The following is a 14,585-nucleotide window of genomic DNA, read 5'->3' on the forward strand; positions in this document are numbered from 1 at the left end:
GTGGCAAAATGTCCATTATGAAGCAGCTTAAATGATAGCATGGGAACATAACAGGGCAATAGCAATATTTTCTGAATTCAAGCTTTATGAAACATCAATGACCTTAACACCTTTAAAAAAAACACAAAACAAACAAAAGGAAATACCCTCTTTTGCTTGTAGTTTCTTTTTATGTGCTGTTGGTTTTGAAGGAAAGAGGAAAGTAGTTCTGAGCTTACTGAAACAGATTCTTCTCATGCATGCTTGCTCTGGGCAGAGCTTGTAAGGAAAATGCAGAAATTAAAGACAAAACTTAAGAAGAAAAATGACCCAGGTTCTCCTAAATGAGTGACAGCAGCTAGGCAAGAACGTTGAGACAAAACCTGATTTGAGTCCATGTAACGTTTTTCAGTGCTTAGTTACTGTGGCTTTTGTGACCTGTAATGTACAGTTACTGCTTTTTGTTTGACTGCCAGTACCAGGAGCACGACGAAGCTTGCCTTGCTGGGATGGCCCAGATGTCCATACGAATGGGAGATATCCGTCGAGGGGTAAACCAGGCCATTAAACATCCCAGTAGGTTACTAAAAAGAGACTGTGGAGCTATTCTGGAAAGTATGAAGGTATTCAGAAGAGTTAATAAAGCTAAGGCTGATCATTGCATTATTTATTTCATTATTTTCAACCTTAATTTAGAAGTTATATGTTAATTTTATTTCCACTATTGTAGCAATTTTCAGAAGCTGCTCAGCTTTATGAGAAGGGACAGTATTACGACAAGGCAGCGTCAGTATACATCCGGTGTAAAAACTGGTGAGTACAGGTTTCAGGAAGGATTTGCTGTGGTGCTTTTTGGAGAGGAATGATTCTCAGAACAGCAGACATGTCTCGTTAATTGTTTCATTGTTTTCATTGTTCACTTCCCTAACCTTAAATAAGGACAGTGTTCTCTCAAGCTTGGAGTGTTTTTAAATATAGTCATAACTGTAAAGGATGAGAGTGCCTTCCTTTTTTCTTTTGTATTTTAGTTTTATTATGTTTAAAGTTACCTGCAGTTTTGAGTCCTTTTGTGTGTGCATATGCACATACTTAGTAATTTTGTTCATGTAGCTACTGTTCAGTTTATTATATGTCTTCAGTTATAATATACATAGCTGAGACTGAACATTCAGACAGTTGGAATTTTAATCTGCTGTTTCAAGTGGAGTCTGTGTCATACATAATAACTGGCATTTAATTTTTTTAAGTGAAATTGATTATTGTCAAGTTTCCAGTGGAAAAGTATAATGTACTGAGAGGCGTGCTTCACTCTTGCCTAATTACATTTTATGGACTTCTGATATCAAGAACTGATGTTCTGAGGTCAGAAAGACCCTTGCTCTTTCACAGTGGTGCTCTAAAAATGAGGTTGGAATGTTTATGTTCATTTACTAAGGAAAATTTTATTCCATCATGAAAGTTTAATTGGTATCAAAACAGACCAAGAGGGCACTTCAGTAAGTAGTGTTGATATAATGACAGCCTTGATTTGAGTTGGAAAGTGGGAGAGACAAGCATTGTTCACATCAGCAGGAGGAGGTCAGTTTGGGCAGAGAGGTGAGAGTTAAGGTTGGCTCCTATTCAGCCTCTCATATCCTATCACTTAAAAGGCTCACTGCTTAGTTTGCTGGCTTTTATAGGTTGCAGCACTGTGTGCAACTCCTGAGCTGGATTTATGGAAGGACTGACAGTTCTGTGTTCCTCCACACTGCTGTTAGGGATGTTGTAAAGCTGGTTCTCGTTTCCTAGAGTCCTCTGTACAGTCTGTCGCCTTAAGCACAGTCACAGGAGTAATCACAACTGCACCTGTAAATGAACATAAACATTCCAATCTCATTTTTAGAGCACAAGTGGTCTTTTGTACTCTTCTGCACATTCTTTTAGGTTACAGTTTTAATACTGTGATGCTTCTGTAGATAAATTAGAGAATACCAGTGATAAAAATCATTGGTGTGGCACTTCTTATGCTCGTACACCTCAAAAGGAGAAGATACTCTGCCTCTTTACACCTGTATGTTCACGAAGCAGCCTATAATTTCCAGTTCTTACGTCTACAAAGTGTAGTTATTTGAAAATATTAAAGTGCCTTTAAAACTTAAACATTATTTTCAATTACTGCTTTTTCAACGACCTTTTCAGTGTTGATATAAATATGCCTGGTTTACTGGAGAAAATTTGAAACCAGATGTATTTAATAAATAAGTGTTATCTTGTCTTTCTAGGGCAAAGGTTGGTGAACTTCTTCCTCATGTTTCATCTCCAAAGATTCACCTACAATATGCAAAAGCCAAAGAAGCAGATGGCAGGTATGTTTGAATGCTTACCTTTTTTAATAAACCATGTTGTTATTATTTTTATGTGTCATTTTTTATAAAATAAATTAAAAGACAGGCTTTGAATTTTGTGTAAAATAGCCTTCTGAAAAGAGATTCTGAAGGATATAAAATGTTGTGTAAAGATTTTAAACATAAGGGCTAATTCTAATCAATTGTTTTCCTGTATAAGCAGTAATATCTTTTTAAGAAAAGTCATGAAAGGTTTTAAAGTAGTGCACCCAATGCAGTGTTCCCCTTAGTAGGGTACTGAAGTTCAATTGTTTCTAACGACTCATTAGGTGTGATTTTAAAAGATAATTTAAAGGGGGAATAAGGAAAGATTTTTTTATTCTATTCTACAAATTACTGTTACATCTTAAAGGCTGCACATGCAAAATATCTATTCATGTGAAATTATTGGCTGAAATGAAAGCCCAAGATAGGTTATATTTAATCACGAAATCTAATTTCTGCTAGTCCTTTCCTCTAAGTAAATGTATTTTAGAATAGTGATACTTTGTAATATGAAGCAGCACCAAAGCTAATGTTTGCATTGATGAGACTAGAAAATAGTTTGTCAATTGTGCAGTGTGAGAATGAGACATTTCTTGATCCTGTTTACAGACAAAAAAATCTTATTTTTAAAATTATACAACTAATTATCATCTGTTTGGGTTTTATTGTTCTCTCACGAGTTATTTCATATGGAACTGATCTAACAGGTGATGTTTGTTAATGGAGCAGATTAATGGCTTTTAAGATAAAACAAAAGGGATGCTGGGAGTAAGTAAAAAATGGTGTTGTGATAGACATTTTTCTGTTTGCCTTTCATTCTCCCACAAGAAAAAGAGTGAAGTAAATGCAGAACAAGGCTGTGACATGCAAACTGAAAGGAAGGTGCCACAGAGTAACCTCTCAGAAGTAAAATACTGTGTGTTTGTCACACCATATTGTAAAAGAGTTTTTTAAAAGTTAGAAAAGCTGATGTGGAAACATTATTTTGCAGGTACAAGGAAGCTGTGATAGCTTATGAGCATGCAAAGCAATGGGACAGTGTCATTCGACTATACTTGGATCACCTTAATAATCCTGAAAAGGCTGTTAATATCGTGAGAGAAACACAGTCTCTTGATGGGGCAAAGATGGTGGCCAGGTAACAGTCTGTCGTGGTTTAACCCCAGCCAGCAAATAAGCACCACACTTCCCACCTGGTAGGTGATTGGAATAGAAAAAGGAGAAAACTCGTGGGTTGGGATAAAGACAGTTTAAGTAGAGCAAAAACTGCACACACAAGCAAAGCAAACTGAGGAATTCATTCTCCACTTCCATGGGCAGGCAGGTGTTCAGCCATCTCCAGGAGAGCAGGGCTCCATAAGGTGTATCTGTGGGAAGAGAAGTGCCATCACTTCAAACACCCTCCCTTCTTGCTTCCTCAAGCTTTATATGCTGAGCATGACATCATATTTTATGGAATATTCCTTGGCTCTGTTTGGGTCAGCTGTCCAGGCTGTGTCCCCTCCCAAGTCCTTGTGCACCCCCAGCCTACTTGCTGCTGGGGTGCTCTGTGAGAGGCAGAAGCATCCTTGACTCCATGTAAGCACAGCTCAGCAGTGACTGAAACATCCCTCTGTTATCAACATTGTTTCAGCATAAATCCAAAACATAAGCCCTACTACTATGAAGAAAGTTCTCTCTCTAGTTGAGCCAAAACCAGCACACAATCGTATTACACAGGTTAAAAGAAAAAAGTGATAGAGGCCATACCTGTAGGAAGTTGGTGAGGCTCACTAACATGCCAGACTCTGGTTACTGGTGCTTGGCCAGTGACTACATATTTTGGTTTCTTTTTTTGTCTTTTGTTCTCTAAAATTTTAACAGCTCTAGAGGTGGTTTGTTTGGGGGTTTTTTTAAACTTTCTGATTAAAATTATATTAACCTGAAGTAATAAGTTTAGGCAATAATAAATGTGTCCACGTTGTAGTATTTCTAAGTTTAGTCATCTATTTAAACTTATCAAGATATAAAATAAATCAGAAATGTATAATATTTATATGCCACAAAATACACTATATTCCTAAAACACTTAGTGTATTCATTGTGCTAATTAGTACTAAGGTATTAATTTGTTCATTCTGATTAGATTCTTTCTGCAGCTTGGTGACTATGGTTCTGCCATCCAGTTCCTGGTCATGTCCAAGTGCAACAATGAAGCTTTCACATTAGCTCAACAGCACAACAAGATGGAGATTTACGCTGATATCATCAGTGAGTATTCTAAGTTGTGAATTTGCTTGCAGTATGTTTTGCTGTTCTTTTCATTAGTTTAGACCAGTTTGAAGTCATAAGGGGTATGAAGTTTTGTTTCCCAGACTTCTCCATTTCAGGTCACCAAGGTCAGATTTGGCAATCTGGGGATATTTCTGGCCCACTAACTTGGCTTTGCTTTCAGCTTTTAAAGCCTGTCTAGGCTACTGTGTATTAAGGAATCCCTTTCTTTGACCTTGATACACATAGTACTGCTTTTCCAAAATTGAGAGTTTCACTGGTACAGTTCTTGATTTTATGCCCTTTTTTTCCTTTTTCCATGGTTCCAGCTATTTTATTACATCACTTTGTCTTTCTTTTTCCCTTTACGGCCCTTTGTGGCTTCCCCTTGTCTCAGTGAGAGACCAATAGGAGACCTTGCTGAGAAGCTGACTTTTACCTCGGGCCATCTAGTCAGCCAGTGGACAGCGTGGCACTTTCCAAGAGTTTTTTGTATTTTTCGCCAATGTCAGGCACCATTTTTTGTGTAAACAGTTTCACACAGGGATCTACCAAATTATCTCACATTTTCAGTTAATCTCTTCCTTTAAAAATGTATTCTTCTTGTTAAGGTTATTAATGACCCCACAACAGCTAACTAGCTTGGTGATACACTGTTGCAGCTGCTTATCAAGGTGGCCACTATTGTTCTCCTCTTCTTTATACCGTCTTCCTTCTCTCCCATCCAAAAAAGAATGTCTCTAATTGTAATCTAAGTGGGTGGGAAAAGGGTTTAAAACTACCTCCCTTCAGTGTAGTGGCTGTGTTTGGTTTAGATGTGTACAGAAAAATGGAGTCTTGGCTAGAAGACTAGGTGCTGTTCCCACTACCATATGGTTACATTGGTCCCAGTAGTCTTGCCCTGTATACTTGCATATTCTTAAACTGAAAATAAGGCAGGTGATAATCTCATAACCTCTTGCTCTGTTTTATTGTTGCTAAGTCATAATGGAAACAATCCATTAGTAGGTTGCACCATTGTATTTAGTCTGTTAAAAAACCTAGAATCCTATTATGGTGCAAAACCTATGGAAACAATTGCTTCGCTGCATTATTGGCTCCTAATGACTTTAGTCTCACTAAATTGGAAAAAAAGGTGTAAGAGATAATTTGAGTCTAGCTGGCTTTGGTAGTTTGGAATGTCAGTAGGAAAAAACCCGTAGGATAGGAATTTGTTTCTTCAGTAGGGCTTCTGTCGTATTAAGTAAGAATACTCTGCTGTCATTGCTACCTGTCTGCTGCAGGTTCTGAAAGTTCTACCAATGAAGACTACCAGAGCATTGCCCTGTATTTTGAAGGAGAAAAGAAACATTTTCAGGCGGGAAAATTTTTTTTGCTGTGTGGTCAATATGAACGGGTCAGTATGTAAACAGTGATCACTGAATGTTCCTAGAAACTGTTCCAAGCACAGTATTTCAAAACCAGGAAGGTTCATAGTAGACTTTAGCTGCCTTAACTGATGATAGTTTTAAAACGTGTAAAAAATGTGAGTGAACTATTTGTATTTACAGTTACCTGCATTGTATTCTGTGAACGATACGCTGCTGTGCACATAACTTTGTCATGGCAGTAGGGGCTCCAGGTGGGTCAATGACAGAGTAATTCTCAATGAATCTTGAAATGTCGTGAACACAGAAATACCAATTCTTTGTATTTTATTAGCTTGATTAGTGAAGACTTGGTTGCTGACAAATTAAATCATTGAATACTACAGCATACCCTAATGTAAAGCTTTTTTTTTAAAAGGAAACATACTAATAGAAGTATGTCAATTGACATGCTTCCTTTTGATCAGTTACAAATCAGTGAACTGATGCTTATTAAATGGTTTTGCATACTGAACACATACCCAAAAAATTACTGATTTTGTCAAATTGCAACCATTGTAGGTGATGACTCCTTCAGCTGTGGTGTAGATAGGGCCCAGTGGCATGTTAATCATTCATTTCTTCTCACTGTATTGCTGTGAACATCTTTCATAGTTAGATGAAGGTATACACCAGAATTTGGCAAAGGCTCAACTCTTCCTATTTGCAGCAATATCTGTAAGAGCAGCTGCTACCTCTGTAGCATATGTGGTTATCCTGGTGGCTGTAAAATACAGTCAGGATAAGCATTTGGTGTGCCACTTGTCTGTCAAAATGCAGAGAAATAATTTGATTAAAAATAAGTAAGAAGTTAATATTGTGTGTCTCAATTTTAACTTTTCATTTGTATCATTTTAGGCATTAAAGCACTTTATGAAAAGTCCAAACACAGAAGATAACTTGGCTATAGAAATGGCAATTGAAACAGTAAGCAACTTTGATATAAGAAAAAATTCTTCATCTTTTCAAGTTTACTTCTTGAGATTGTGTTGAGGCCTTTTTTAGCATTAGTGAGTATTTGGGTAGATCACAAATAGAAGGAAAACTCTATCAGTAAATGTAGAACAAGTTAATACAGACACAAGAGGACAAGGTGTTTTCAGTGTTGAAAGGATGGTTCATGAATTAATTCAGATTTTTGTGGCTGTCAGACACATGTTTATAGTGTCTGTATGCCTCCCTTCTCACTTTGACACAGAATCCACAGTGGTTGAGATTGGAAGGAACCTCTTAAGGTTGTCTGATCCAACCCCCCTGCTCAGTGAGAGCTACCTAGAGCTGTTTGCCCAGGACCATGTCCAGACAGCTTTTGAGTATCTCCAAGGAAGGAGATTCCACAGGCTCCCTGAAGAACATCGGCACATTGCTTAGTCACCCACACAGTGATAAAGTGCTTCATGATGTTCAGATGGAACCTGCTGTGTTTCAGTTGTTGCCTGTGATTTGGACATTGCTAACAAGAGCCTGACTCCTTCGTCTTTGCACCTTCTCTTCAAGTATTTGCATTATTGAGATGTCCCCCCTGAACCTTCTCTTCTCCACACTCAACAGTCACATCTCTCTCAGCCTTTCCTCATGAGAGTGATGCTTTGCTGAACTCTCTGAGGAGCCCAGAACTGGACACAGTATTCCAGGTGTGACCTCACCTGGAGTAAAGGGGAGTGATCACCTGCCTCAGCTTGCTGGCTGCACTCCTCCTGATGCAGCCCAGGATACCATTAGCCTTCTTTGCTGTAAGGGCAGGCTGGTGGCACATGTTCAGCCTAATGACCCCCAGGTCCTTCTCTGCAAAGCTGTGTTCCTGCTGGGTGGCCCACAAGGTATACTGGTGCATGGGGTTGTTCCTCTCCAGGTACAGGCTTTTGTACTTCCCTTTGTTGAACTTAATGGCAGTTCCTGTCAGCCCAAGTTTCCAGCCATTTGAGGACGTTATGGAGGTGGCAGCACAGTCTTCTGGTGTATCAGCCACTCCAGCCAGTTTTTTATCATCAAGCAAGCTTGCTAAGGGTGCAGTCTGCCCCATCGTTCAGATCAGACTGGATCCGTTACTGACTTGTGGGGTACATTGTGAGTTACAGGCTTTCAACTACACCTTGTATGATTGACCACAACCCTCTGACCCTGACCATTCTGCCAGTTTTCAGGCCACCTCATTGTGTGCTCATCCAGCCCATACTTCATGAGCATGTTATGGGAGATAGTGTCAAAAGCCTTTCTGAAGCCAAGGTCGCTAATGTCCACTGCTCTCTGCTCTCAGCTCCCAGTCTCAGACAGAAGACCAGTTGCGGCATCAGGCTTACTTATATCTCAGCTTTATTTTTGGACTGTCTTCAGCTGGCCAGGGTAGTGCTGGCTCTGTTCTAGTGACAAACACCAAGTACTCCTCTGAGACACAGATTGTGCTGGGCTGATAGATGTAGCTTTGTGACAGCAGGCTTCAGCTCATGGTCTCTTGATTCAGATGCCTTCTCAGCAGCTCGTGCTAGTTGAAGCCTATTTAGTTATATTCCCTGACACAGCACATTAGAAATAAATACAAACTACTGCATGTCAAAGCTGATGAACTAAGTAATCATCTGGTTTGAACACAGAGAAATAAAAAATCATGTTTTAACTGTCTAGTTTCAGGGGTTTATGGAAACTTTTGAGTAAGTATTTTTTCCTTTCTTTTATGTAACATAATATTTTCTGTCTTTAATAGGTGGGTCGGGCAAAAGATGAAGCCCTAACAAATCAGCTGATAGACTATCTTATGGGAGAGAGTGATGGCATGCCCAAGGTACTGTATTTCATCACTGCTATTGTGTCAAGTTGCTGTGTGACAAGATGTCTGTTGAGCTTTTGTCCAGAAATTTGTGGTAGACACAGATTTATGTTTTAGCTTGGTTTCATTAAGGTGCAAGACTTGCATGATAAACTCTGTGCATCATTCAGTCAGTAACTCCAGTGTCAGAAAGATAAGGAGGGAAGAAACTATCTTGACTATAATCCTCACTCTCTAAGCTCTATGAAAGCAGGCAGTTGGGCAGAGGAGACTAAAATTCATGCTCATATGGAGGAAAAGTGGCAAATTTTAGCTGTTTATTCATGCCAGTTAGCCAGCTGGCTGTTGTCTTTCCTGGATCGACTGTCAGCATGTGTGTGTCTCAAGACTAGCTACAGCACTGGGCCCTTCATGTGGTGTGGGGAGTTTGTCTAACTGTTGCAGTGGAAGTAAGTAAGGTAGGAAATAGGAGATGAAGGGCAAAACCCCAGGGATGATGAGGCCACATTAGTTCCTGTATTCACACATCAATATAAGACATAAAAAGTTGTGAACAGATTTTCAACATTACCAGCTCTCTGTTGATTTCTGAAGTGATTAATGACCATGTTTTCCAAGCAAGCTTAGCCCAGGGGAATTAAAAACTTGCCACTGAGATGACTTGAAAATAGAACAGCTTCGTGTGAATGAATGTATGACAGTTAAAACATGTTAAAATCCTTTTATTTTTTTATTATGTAGAAGTATTTGAAGTTTGAATTTATTACTCATAGGTACAGTTTCATCTGCAGATACAGGCTGTGGTTCTGTTAACTAAACCACAGAGTTTCTGTTCTGTGTTGGAGAATGAAGTTACATATTTATGATAGAAAATTTTAAAACACAGGAAGCACAATTGAAGATTTTGGTTACAAACCTTCCTAACCTGAAAGTTTGATTAACAAGAGGAGACTAAAATACTGTGGACACTGATTTTTATGTTTTTACTCCTCGCTGTCATAGAAAAATCTTCTTTGGATCCTTAGAACCTTATTTTTCTTTTATGCATTTAGGAGGTACTCTGTGAGGTAAGAGGTGCTCTGTGCTATGAGGCTTATTTTAATGTCATGTGATCAATTACTAAAATTTAGAAAGGACCATTACCCTTTCTTCTGGGTTTCCTGGTCCTTTCTTAAAAGGAAACCATTCACTGGGTGTAATAAAAGGCTTCTGGCAGACTGGTAGACTAATTAATCTTTTTCCCTCTTGGATTAGGGAGTTGGAAGATTCTTGCTGACAGATTTTTCTGTATTAGTTGCCACTGCCTTAGGTTTGGTAATAAAGGAATTGTTCACAGACTAAGCAGAACATAGATTAGATCTGTTCTATATAGGCAATACAAGAAGTAGATTTTGACCATATTCTGTTGGTATGTTACATTTTTTTCCAGGACAGATTACAGATGTCCACTGTTCATTTGATGTTCAGCAGCATTTGAGGTTAAGATGCAAACAGCCTTTCTGCAGAGTGACTGCTGATGGGCTCTGTGGTTTCTCTGAGTTCCAGCTATAGGAAAAACAGGCTTCACAGTCTGTTTGTGGCTTTGATGTCTGTAGAGCTTAGGGAATGTTCAGTCATACTGGGGCTTGAGTTTAGAGAACTGCGTGGCTGAGCCACGTCAGGTCTTCCTCCCTGTTAAAGCAGAGCTTGAGTGTGAGCTCAATGGCACCACACCCATGTTTTTCCACTGTGAAAGCCAGGCTTCAGGGGCAGACATTTGAGTCTGCAATTAGATCTTAGTCAATGAATTTAAGGTCTCCTACAAACTCAGAGTAAACACGGTCAGGTGGAAAATTATATGTATGGAAGCATAATTCTGCCTTGCTGAGCACAGAAAGGTGTGGTAATGATGGAGATGATGTGATCTCAGTGCAGTAAGTTTATTTCACCCCTGTTATTACTGTTGTGGTTTATGATTCTGTTGGGAGATTAGAAATTCTGGCTCCTTCCTCTTTGTAATAGTGCCTAGAAATTAAGGGCTTGATGTTTTAGACTTTTAAAGACACTGGATAGTTGTTGGGCAAGCCAAACCTTGCTTTTTATGAAATGAAAAAAACCACCAAACCCAAACCACCCTTCTATCTCTTACTAAAATTCACCTCATATTATTTACCTCTGATTTGAAATGTAAGCGTTAATAAAATTGAAAGAAGCAAAGCATAGTGAAAGGAACAAAATTCAACTGCAAGAGACCAGAGGATAACAACACTGTTTGAGGCCACAGATGAAGAATTCCTGCAGCATCAGTGCAGTTTCCTATGAGTGCTGCAGGTTGGATGCACAAGGGCTGTAGTAGCCGGGCTCCTTTCTAACAGCAGCATCCCAGCCATCTGGCTGAAAGAAGTGGGTAGGACTGGGTAAGGGAGCTGCAGGATGTTCTGCATGAAGAGGTTCTAAAGTTTTTTTAGAAAACACTCTAGGAATGTTATGAATGCCATAATTGCCATATTTAACATTGTTTTGAACTTCAACGTAGAGCTTTCTTTTCCTTGTTTAAAAGCTCTCTCTTGTTCTTCTGAATGCATTAATCCAATCTGCCATAGTCTCTCTCAGTGAGTAATGCAATTTTACTTTATCAAGCCATACATACTTGTTTAAAAAAACATACTTTAAAAACAATTCATCTTTATTATGCTGCGGAGACAGTGTCTTTTAAATTATCAAGCAAATGGGATTGTTTTTAGAAAATAGAAGCTTTTATGTGGTGGCATTTTTGTAAAGCTAAAAGTAAGAGTGAATTTGAAGTAGCCATGCAGCAGAAACTTGCTAATCTTTTCAAGCATTGATCTTTAAACCAGATCATCGCCCACAGCAGCCTGATTGCTTTAAATCTTGCACAGCCAACAGTTATGTGGGATTTTACTGGAGTACCATGTTTTCAAAATTGTTATGCTCACCAAAATTTTGCTATACTGTTGTCTGACTAAATAATAACACATTTAAGAAATAGTTTATATGTCAACTGATGTATTTCTAACTTTAATGTGTAAAGATTCTTAATTTGTCACGTTAACCCTCTGAAATTTTTCAGGGAGCATTAACTAGCAAGGTTCTGCTGTTTGCTGTGTGCATGTTTTCTGAGTACCTGTGTTTTAAAATGCAAAACTGAATTAAAACGGTGGTCATCTAACATTAACATCAGTTAGACTGCAGTCATCATTTTTCCAAAGACCTTAGGAAAAGTTGTTGTCCATTGAAAATTCCTTCCTTCATTTTGCTTTTAAAATGGCTGACCTTAAAGGTAAGAGCGTGAAAGTAAAACGTGAGGCTAATGTGTCTTAAATACCCCCTACTTTTGAATTCTTTTATGCATCTGGCTGCTATGTAAATCATTGAAGGATATTATTGAAGTAAAATTAGGGTCAGGACAAATACCATATAAGAACAACACTGGTCTGTGCAGAGTTAGGATCCTTCTGCTGTGGCAGGAGAAAAAGAAGGGGGAGAAGGGCTGCCTTCTACTATCGTCGGTGGAATGGTCATCATTAGGAGGTGTCAGAAATTGGGAAGAATTACATCATAGCCTACCACTCATCATAATTTTTGTTTTCCCCCATCCAGACAATGGCAATTTTCCTTTTTTAAGGCAGATTACAGTGGACAAATATTGGCCACTAATAAATAGTTGTAGTTAGTTCATTATCCAGATAACTATTTCATTATTGTTAAATTATGGTTCTAATGATGATCAACCTTTTGATCATGTGTTACTTGGAATTCTGCTCCATCAATTTAAAATGCATTACTCTTTGTCACTTAATGGTGTTCTTTCAATTGCAACTTAAAAAGAAGAATTTGGCTGGACTTGTTTCCTTTGGAGTGCCAGTCCTTCTGGGTTTCATTTCTGTGATCTTTTTGTTGTTTATTTTTCCTTGCCTCTCAAGTAGGGGGTGAATCTCTGCAGTCATCTTCTGTATAAGGCAGTGTCTTCACATCATCCTTACTTCTGTTCATTTGGATTTCTGCTTTTTTTTGCTATGTACTTGAGACTTGGATAGAAAACCCACACAGAATTCCAGGGAACAGCACAACATTGATTAATACAATTCCTTTTAAAGACACTTCTTTGCCATTTTAACACAGAATACACATTGTAAATGTCTGGGTTTACTACTCCTAATACTGCACCTGGCTTAGAGTTTTTGCCAAGCTGTCTGTAAAGCTTCCAGTGTCTGTCTGTCTGCTGGTTCGTTTATTGAAGTTGGAACCATACCATTATAGACAATGCTTCAGCTTTGCTTGATCTTATTTACTAGTTCAAAGGCTTATAAACAAGATAAATTAATTTTGTGGTTTAGCTGCATTTTTAGGAATGATCTCCTTATGGACCTCTTCTTAGGAAAGAGCAATTCTCTCTTCTCTTGTTGTTTTGTGGGTTGGGTTTTTTTTTTGCTAGCCTGCTAGCAAATATGAGTGCCCATTTGTTTTCCTCAGTACTGCCATCTCGATTTTTAAAGTTCTGGTTTTGAATCCTTCCACTGATTTTCCTGCTGTCGGATTGACAGTTCTTGGGTGAAGGCTTTGCTACATCTGCCATCCTCCAGTTGTGGAATATGTCTAAAGAACTAAGTATAGCAAATTATGAATTTTATGCCTTCTGGTAGCTGACTGGCCCTTTAATTGTCAAGTTTTAGCTGTCTTGGATGTCTGTTCAATGAGTATTAATTGCTTTTGTATGATTTAATTAAGGATGCCAAGTACCTGTTCAGCTTATACATGGCACTGAAGCTATACAGAGAAGCTGCTAGAACTGCAATAATAATTGCCAGGGAGGAGCAGCGTTCAGGTAAGTCTCCCTGGTAGAACAGCCCCTCTTGACAGGACAGCCATGCAGTACTTAGGGTACTGCTAATTATATAGGATTTATGTGGTAAAGACACATAACACTTCTTAATTGTATTCAGGTTGAACTTTGATGTAGCCTTTGTGGAAAAGTTGGGCCTCATACCTGGGTATTAAATATTTGAAAAAAGAAAATTGTGGAAAATATCTACATTCTTCATTACATTCAAGTAGCCTGAGTGCCTAAGATTGCCTGCAACTTCACTTTTGCATATATCACACATCTCAGAACTGCAGTTTCTTTCTACATGTGGTTTATGACTGGAATACTGATCCTTTAGTATTTGCATGTGATTTTTTCAGTGGGAGATGTGCCCAGGAGATGGTTCCTGTTAAAGGATCAGATACCTGCTTGCTTAAGCCTGGTCTTCCCCTGTAATAGGTAGCTGAAGTTAGAAATAGAAAAAAGGAATAAGAAGAGACAGGGCTAGAAGCAGAACAACTATTGCCTCTGTCACTTGCTGTCCTCTGGAGCCATAGCAACAGCCCTAACATAACACTGCTGGTTTTCATTTCAAGTAAGATAAGAAAAATCTCTCTAAAGGAAAAGCAGCAGCTTCAGGAACTGCCCAGGCAAATAAACGTTTCTGGACTGCTCCTCAGCACTGGGCTAAGGAGTAGAAAATCACTTAAACCCTTGGCCAGCATGGTGGGGGGTTGGAACTATATGATCTTTCAGGTCCCTTCCAACCCAAACCATTGTATGATCATGGAACTGAATTGTTAGAATCATTTTGGTTGGAAAGGACCTTTAAAATCAAGTCTAACCATTAACCTAGCACTGCCAAGTCCACCACTAAACCCTGTCCCTAAGACCACAACTACACGTCTTCTATATACCTCTGGGGATGGTGACTCAACCACTTCCCCATGCAGCCAGTTCCAGTGCTTGACAATCATTTTGGTGAAGAAATTTTCCCTAATATCCGATCTGAA

The 14,585-nt window shown here is 38.8% G+C and overlaps 1 protein-coding gene across 1 annotated transcript in view; it reads left to right on the forward strand.

The window, feature by feature from the left end:
* WDR19 (WD repeat domain 19) overlaps positions 1-14,585 on the forward strand; it is a 36,438-nt gene that overhangs the window by 13,647 nt on the left and 8,206 nt on the right. Inside the window, exons 17-25 of the mRNA XM_084266699.1 lie at positions 462-602; positions 710-792; positions 2,241-2,324; positions 3,340-3,486; positions 4,474-4,598; positions 5,882-5,994; positions 6,863-6,931; positions 8,706-8,783; positions 13,497-13,593. Coding sequence (XP_084122825.1) covers positions 462-602; positions 710-792; positions 2,241-2,324; positions 3,340-3,486; positions 4,474-4,598; positions 5,882-5,994; positions 6,863-6,931; positions 8,706-8,783; positions 13,497-13,593 — 937 coding nt within the window. The remainder of the gene's footprint in view (positions 1-461; positions 603-709; positions 793-2,240; positions 2,325-3,339; positions 3,487-4,473; positions 4,599-5,881; positions 5,995-6,862; positions 6,932-8,705; positions 8,784-13,496; positions 13,594-14,585) is intronic.

This window comes from Gallinula chloropus, assembly GCF_964237585.1.
Source record: "Gallinula chloropus genome assembly, chromosome: 7".
In the NCBI taxonomy this organism is placed as follows: Eukaryota; Metazoa; Chordata; class Aves; order Gruiformes; family Rallidae; genus Gallinula; species Gallinula chloropus.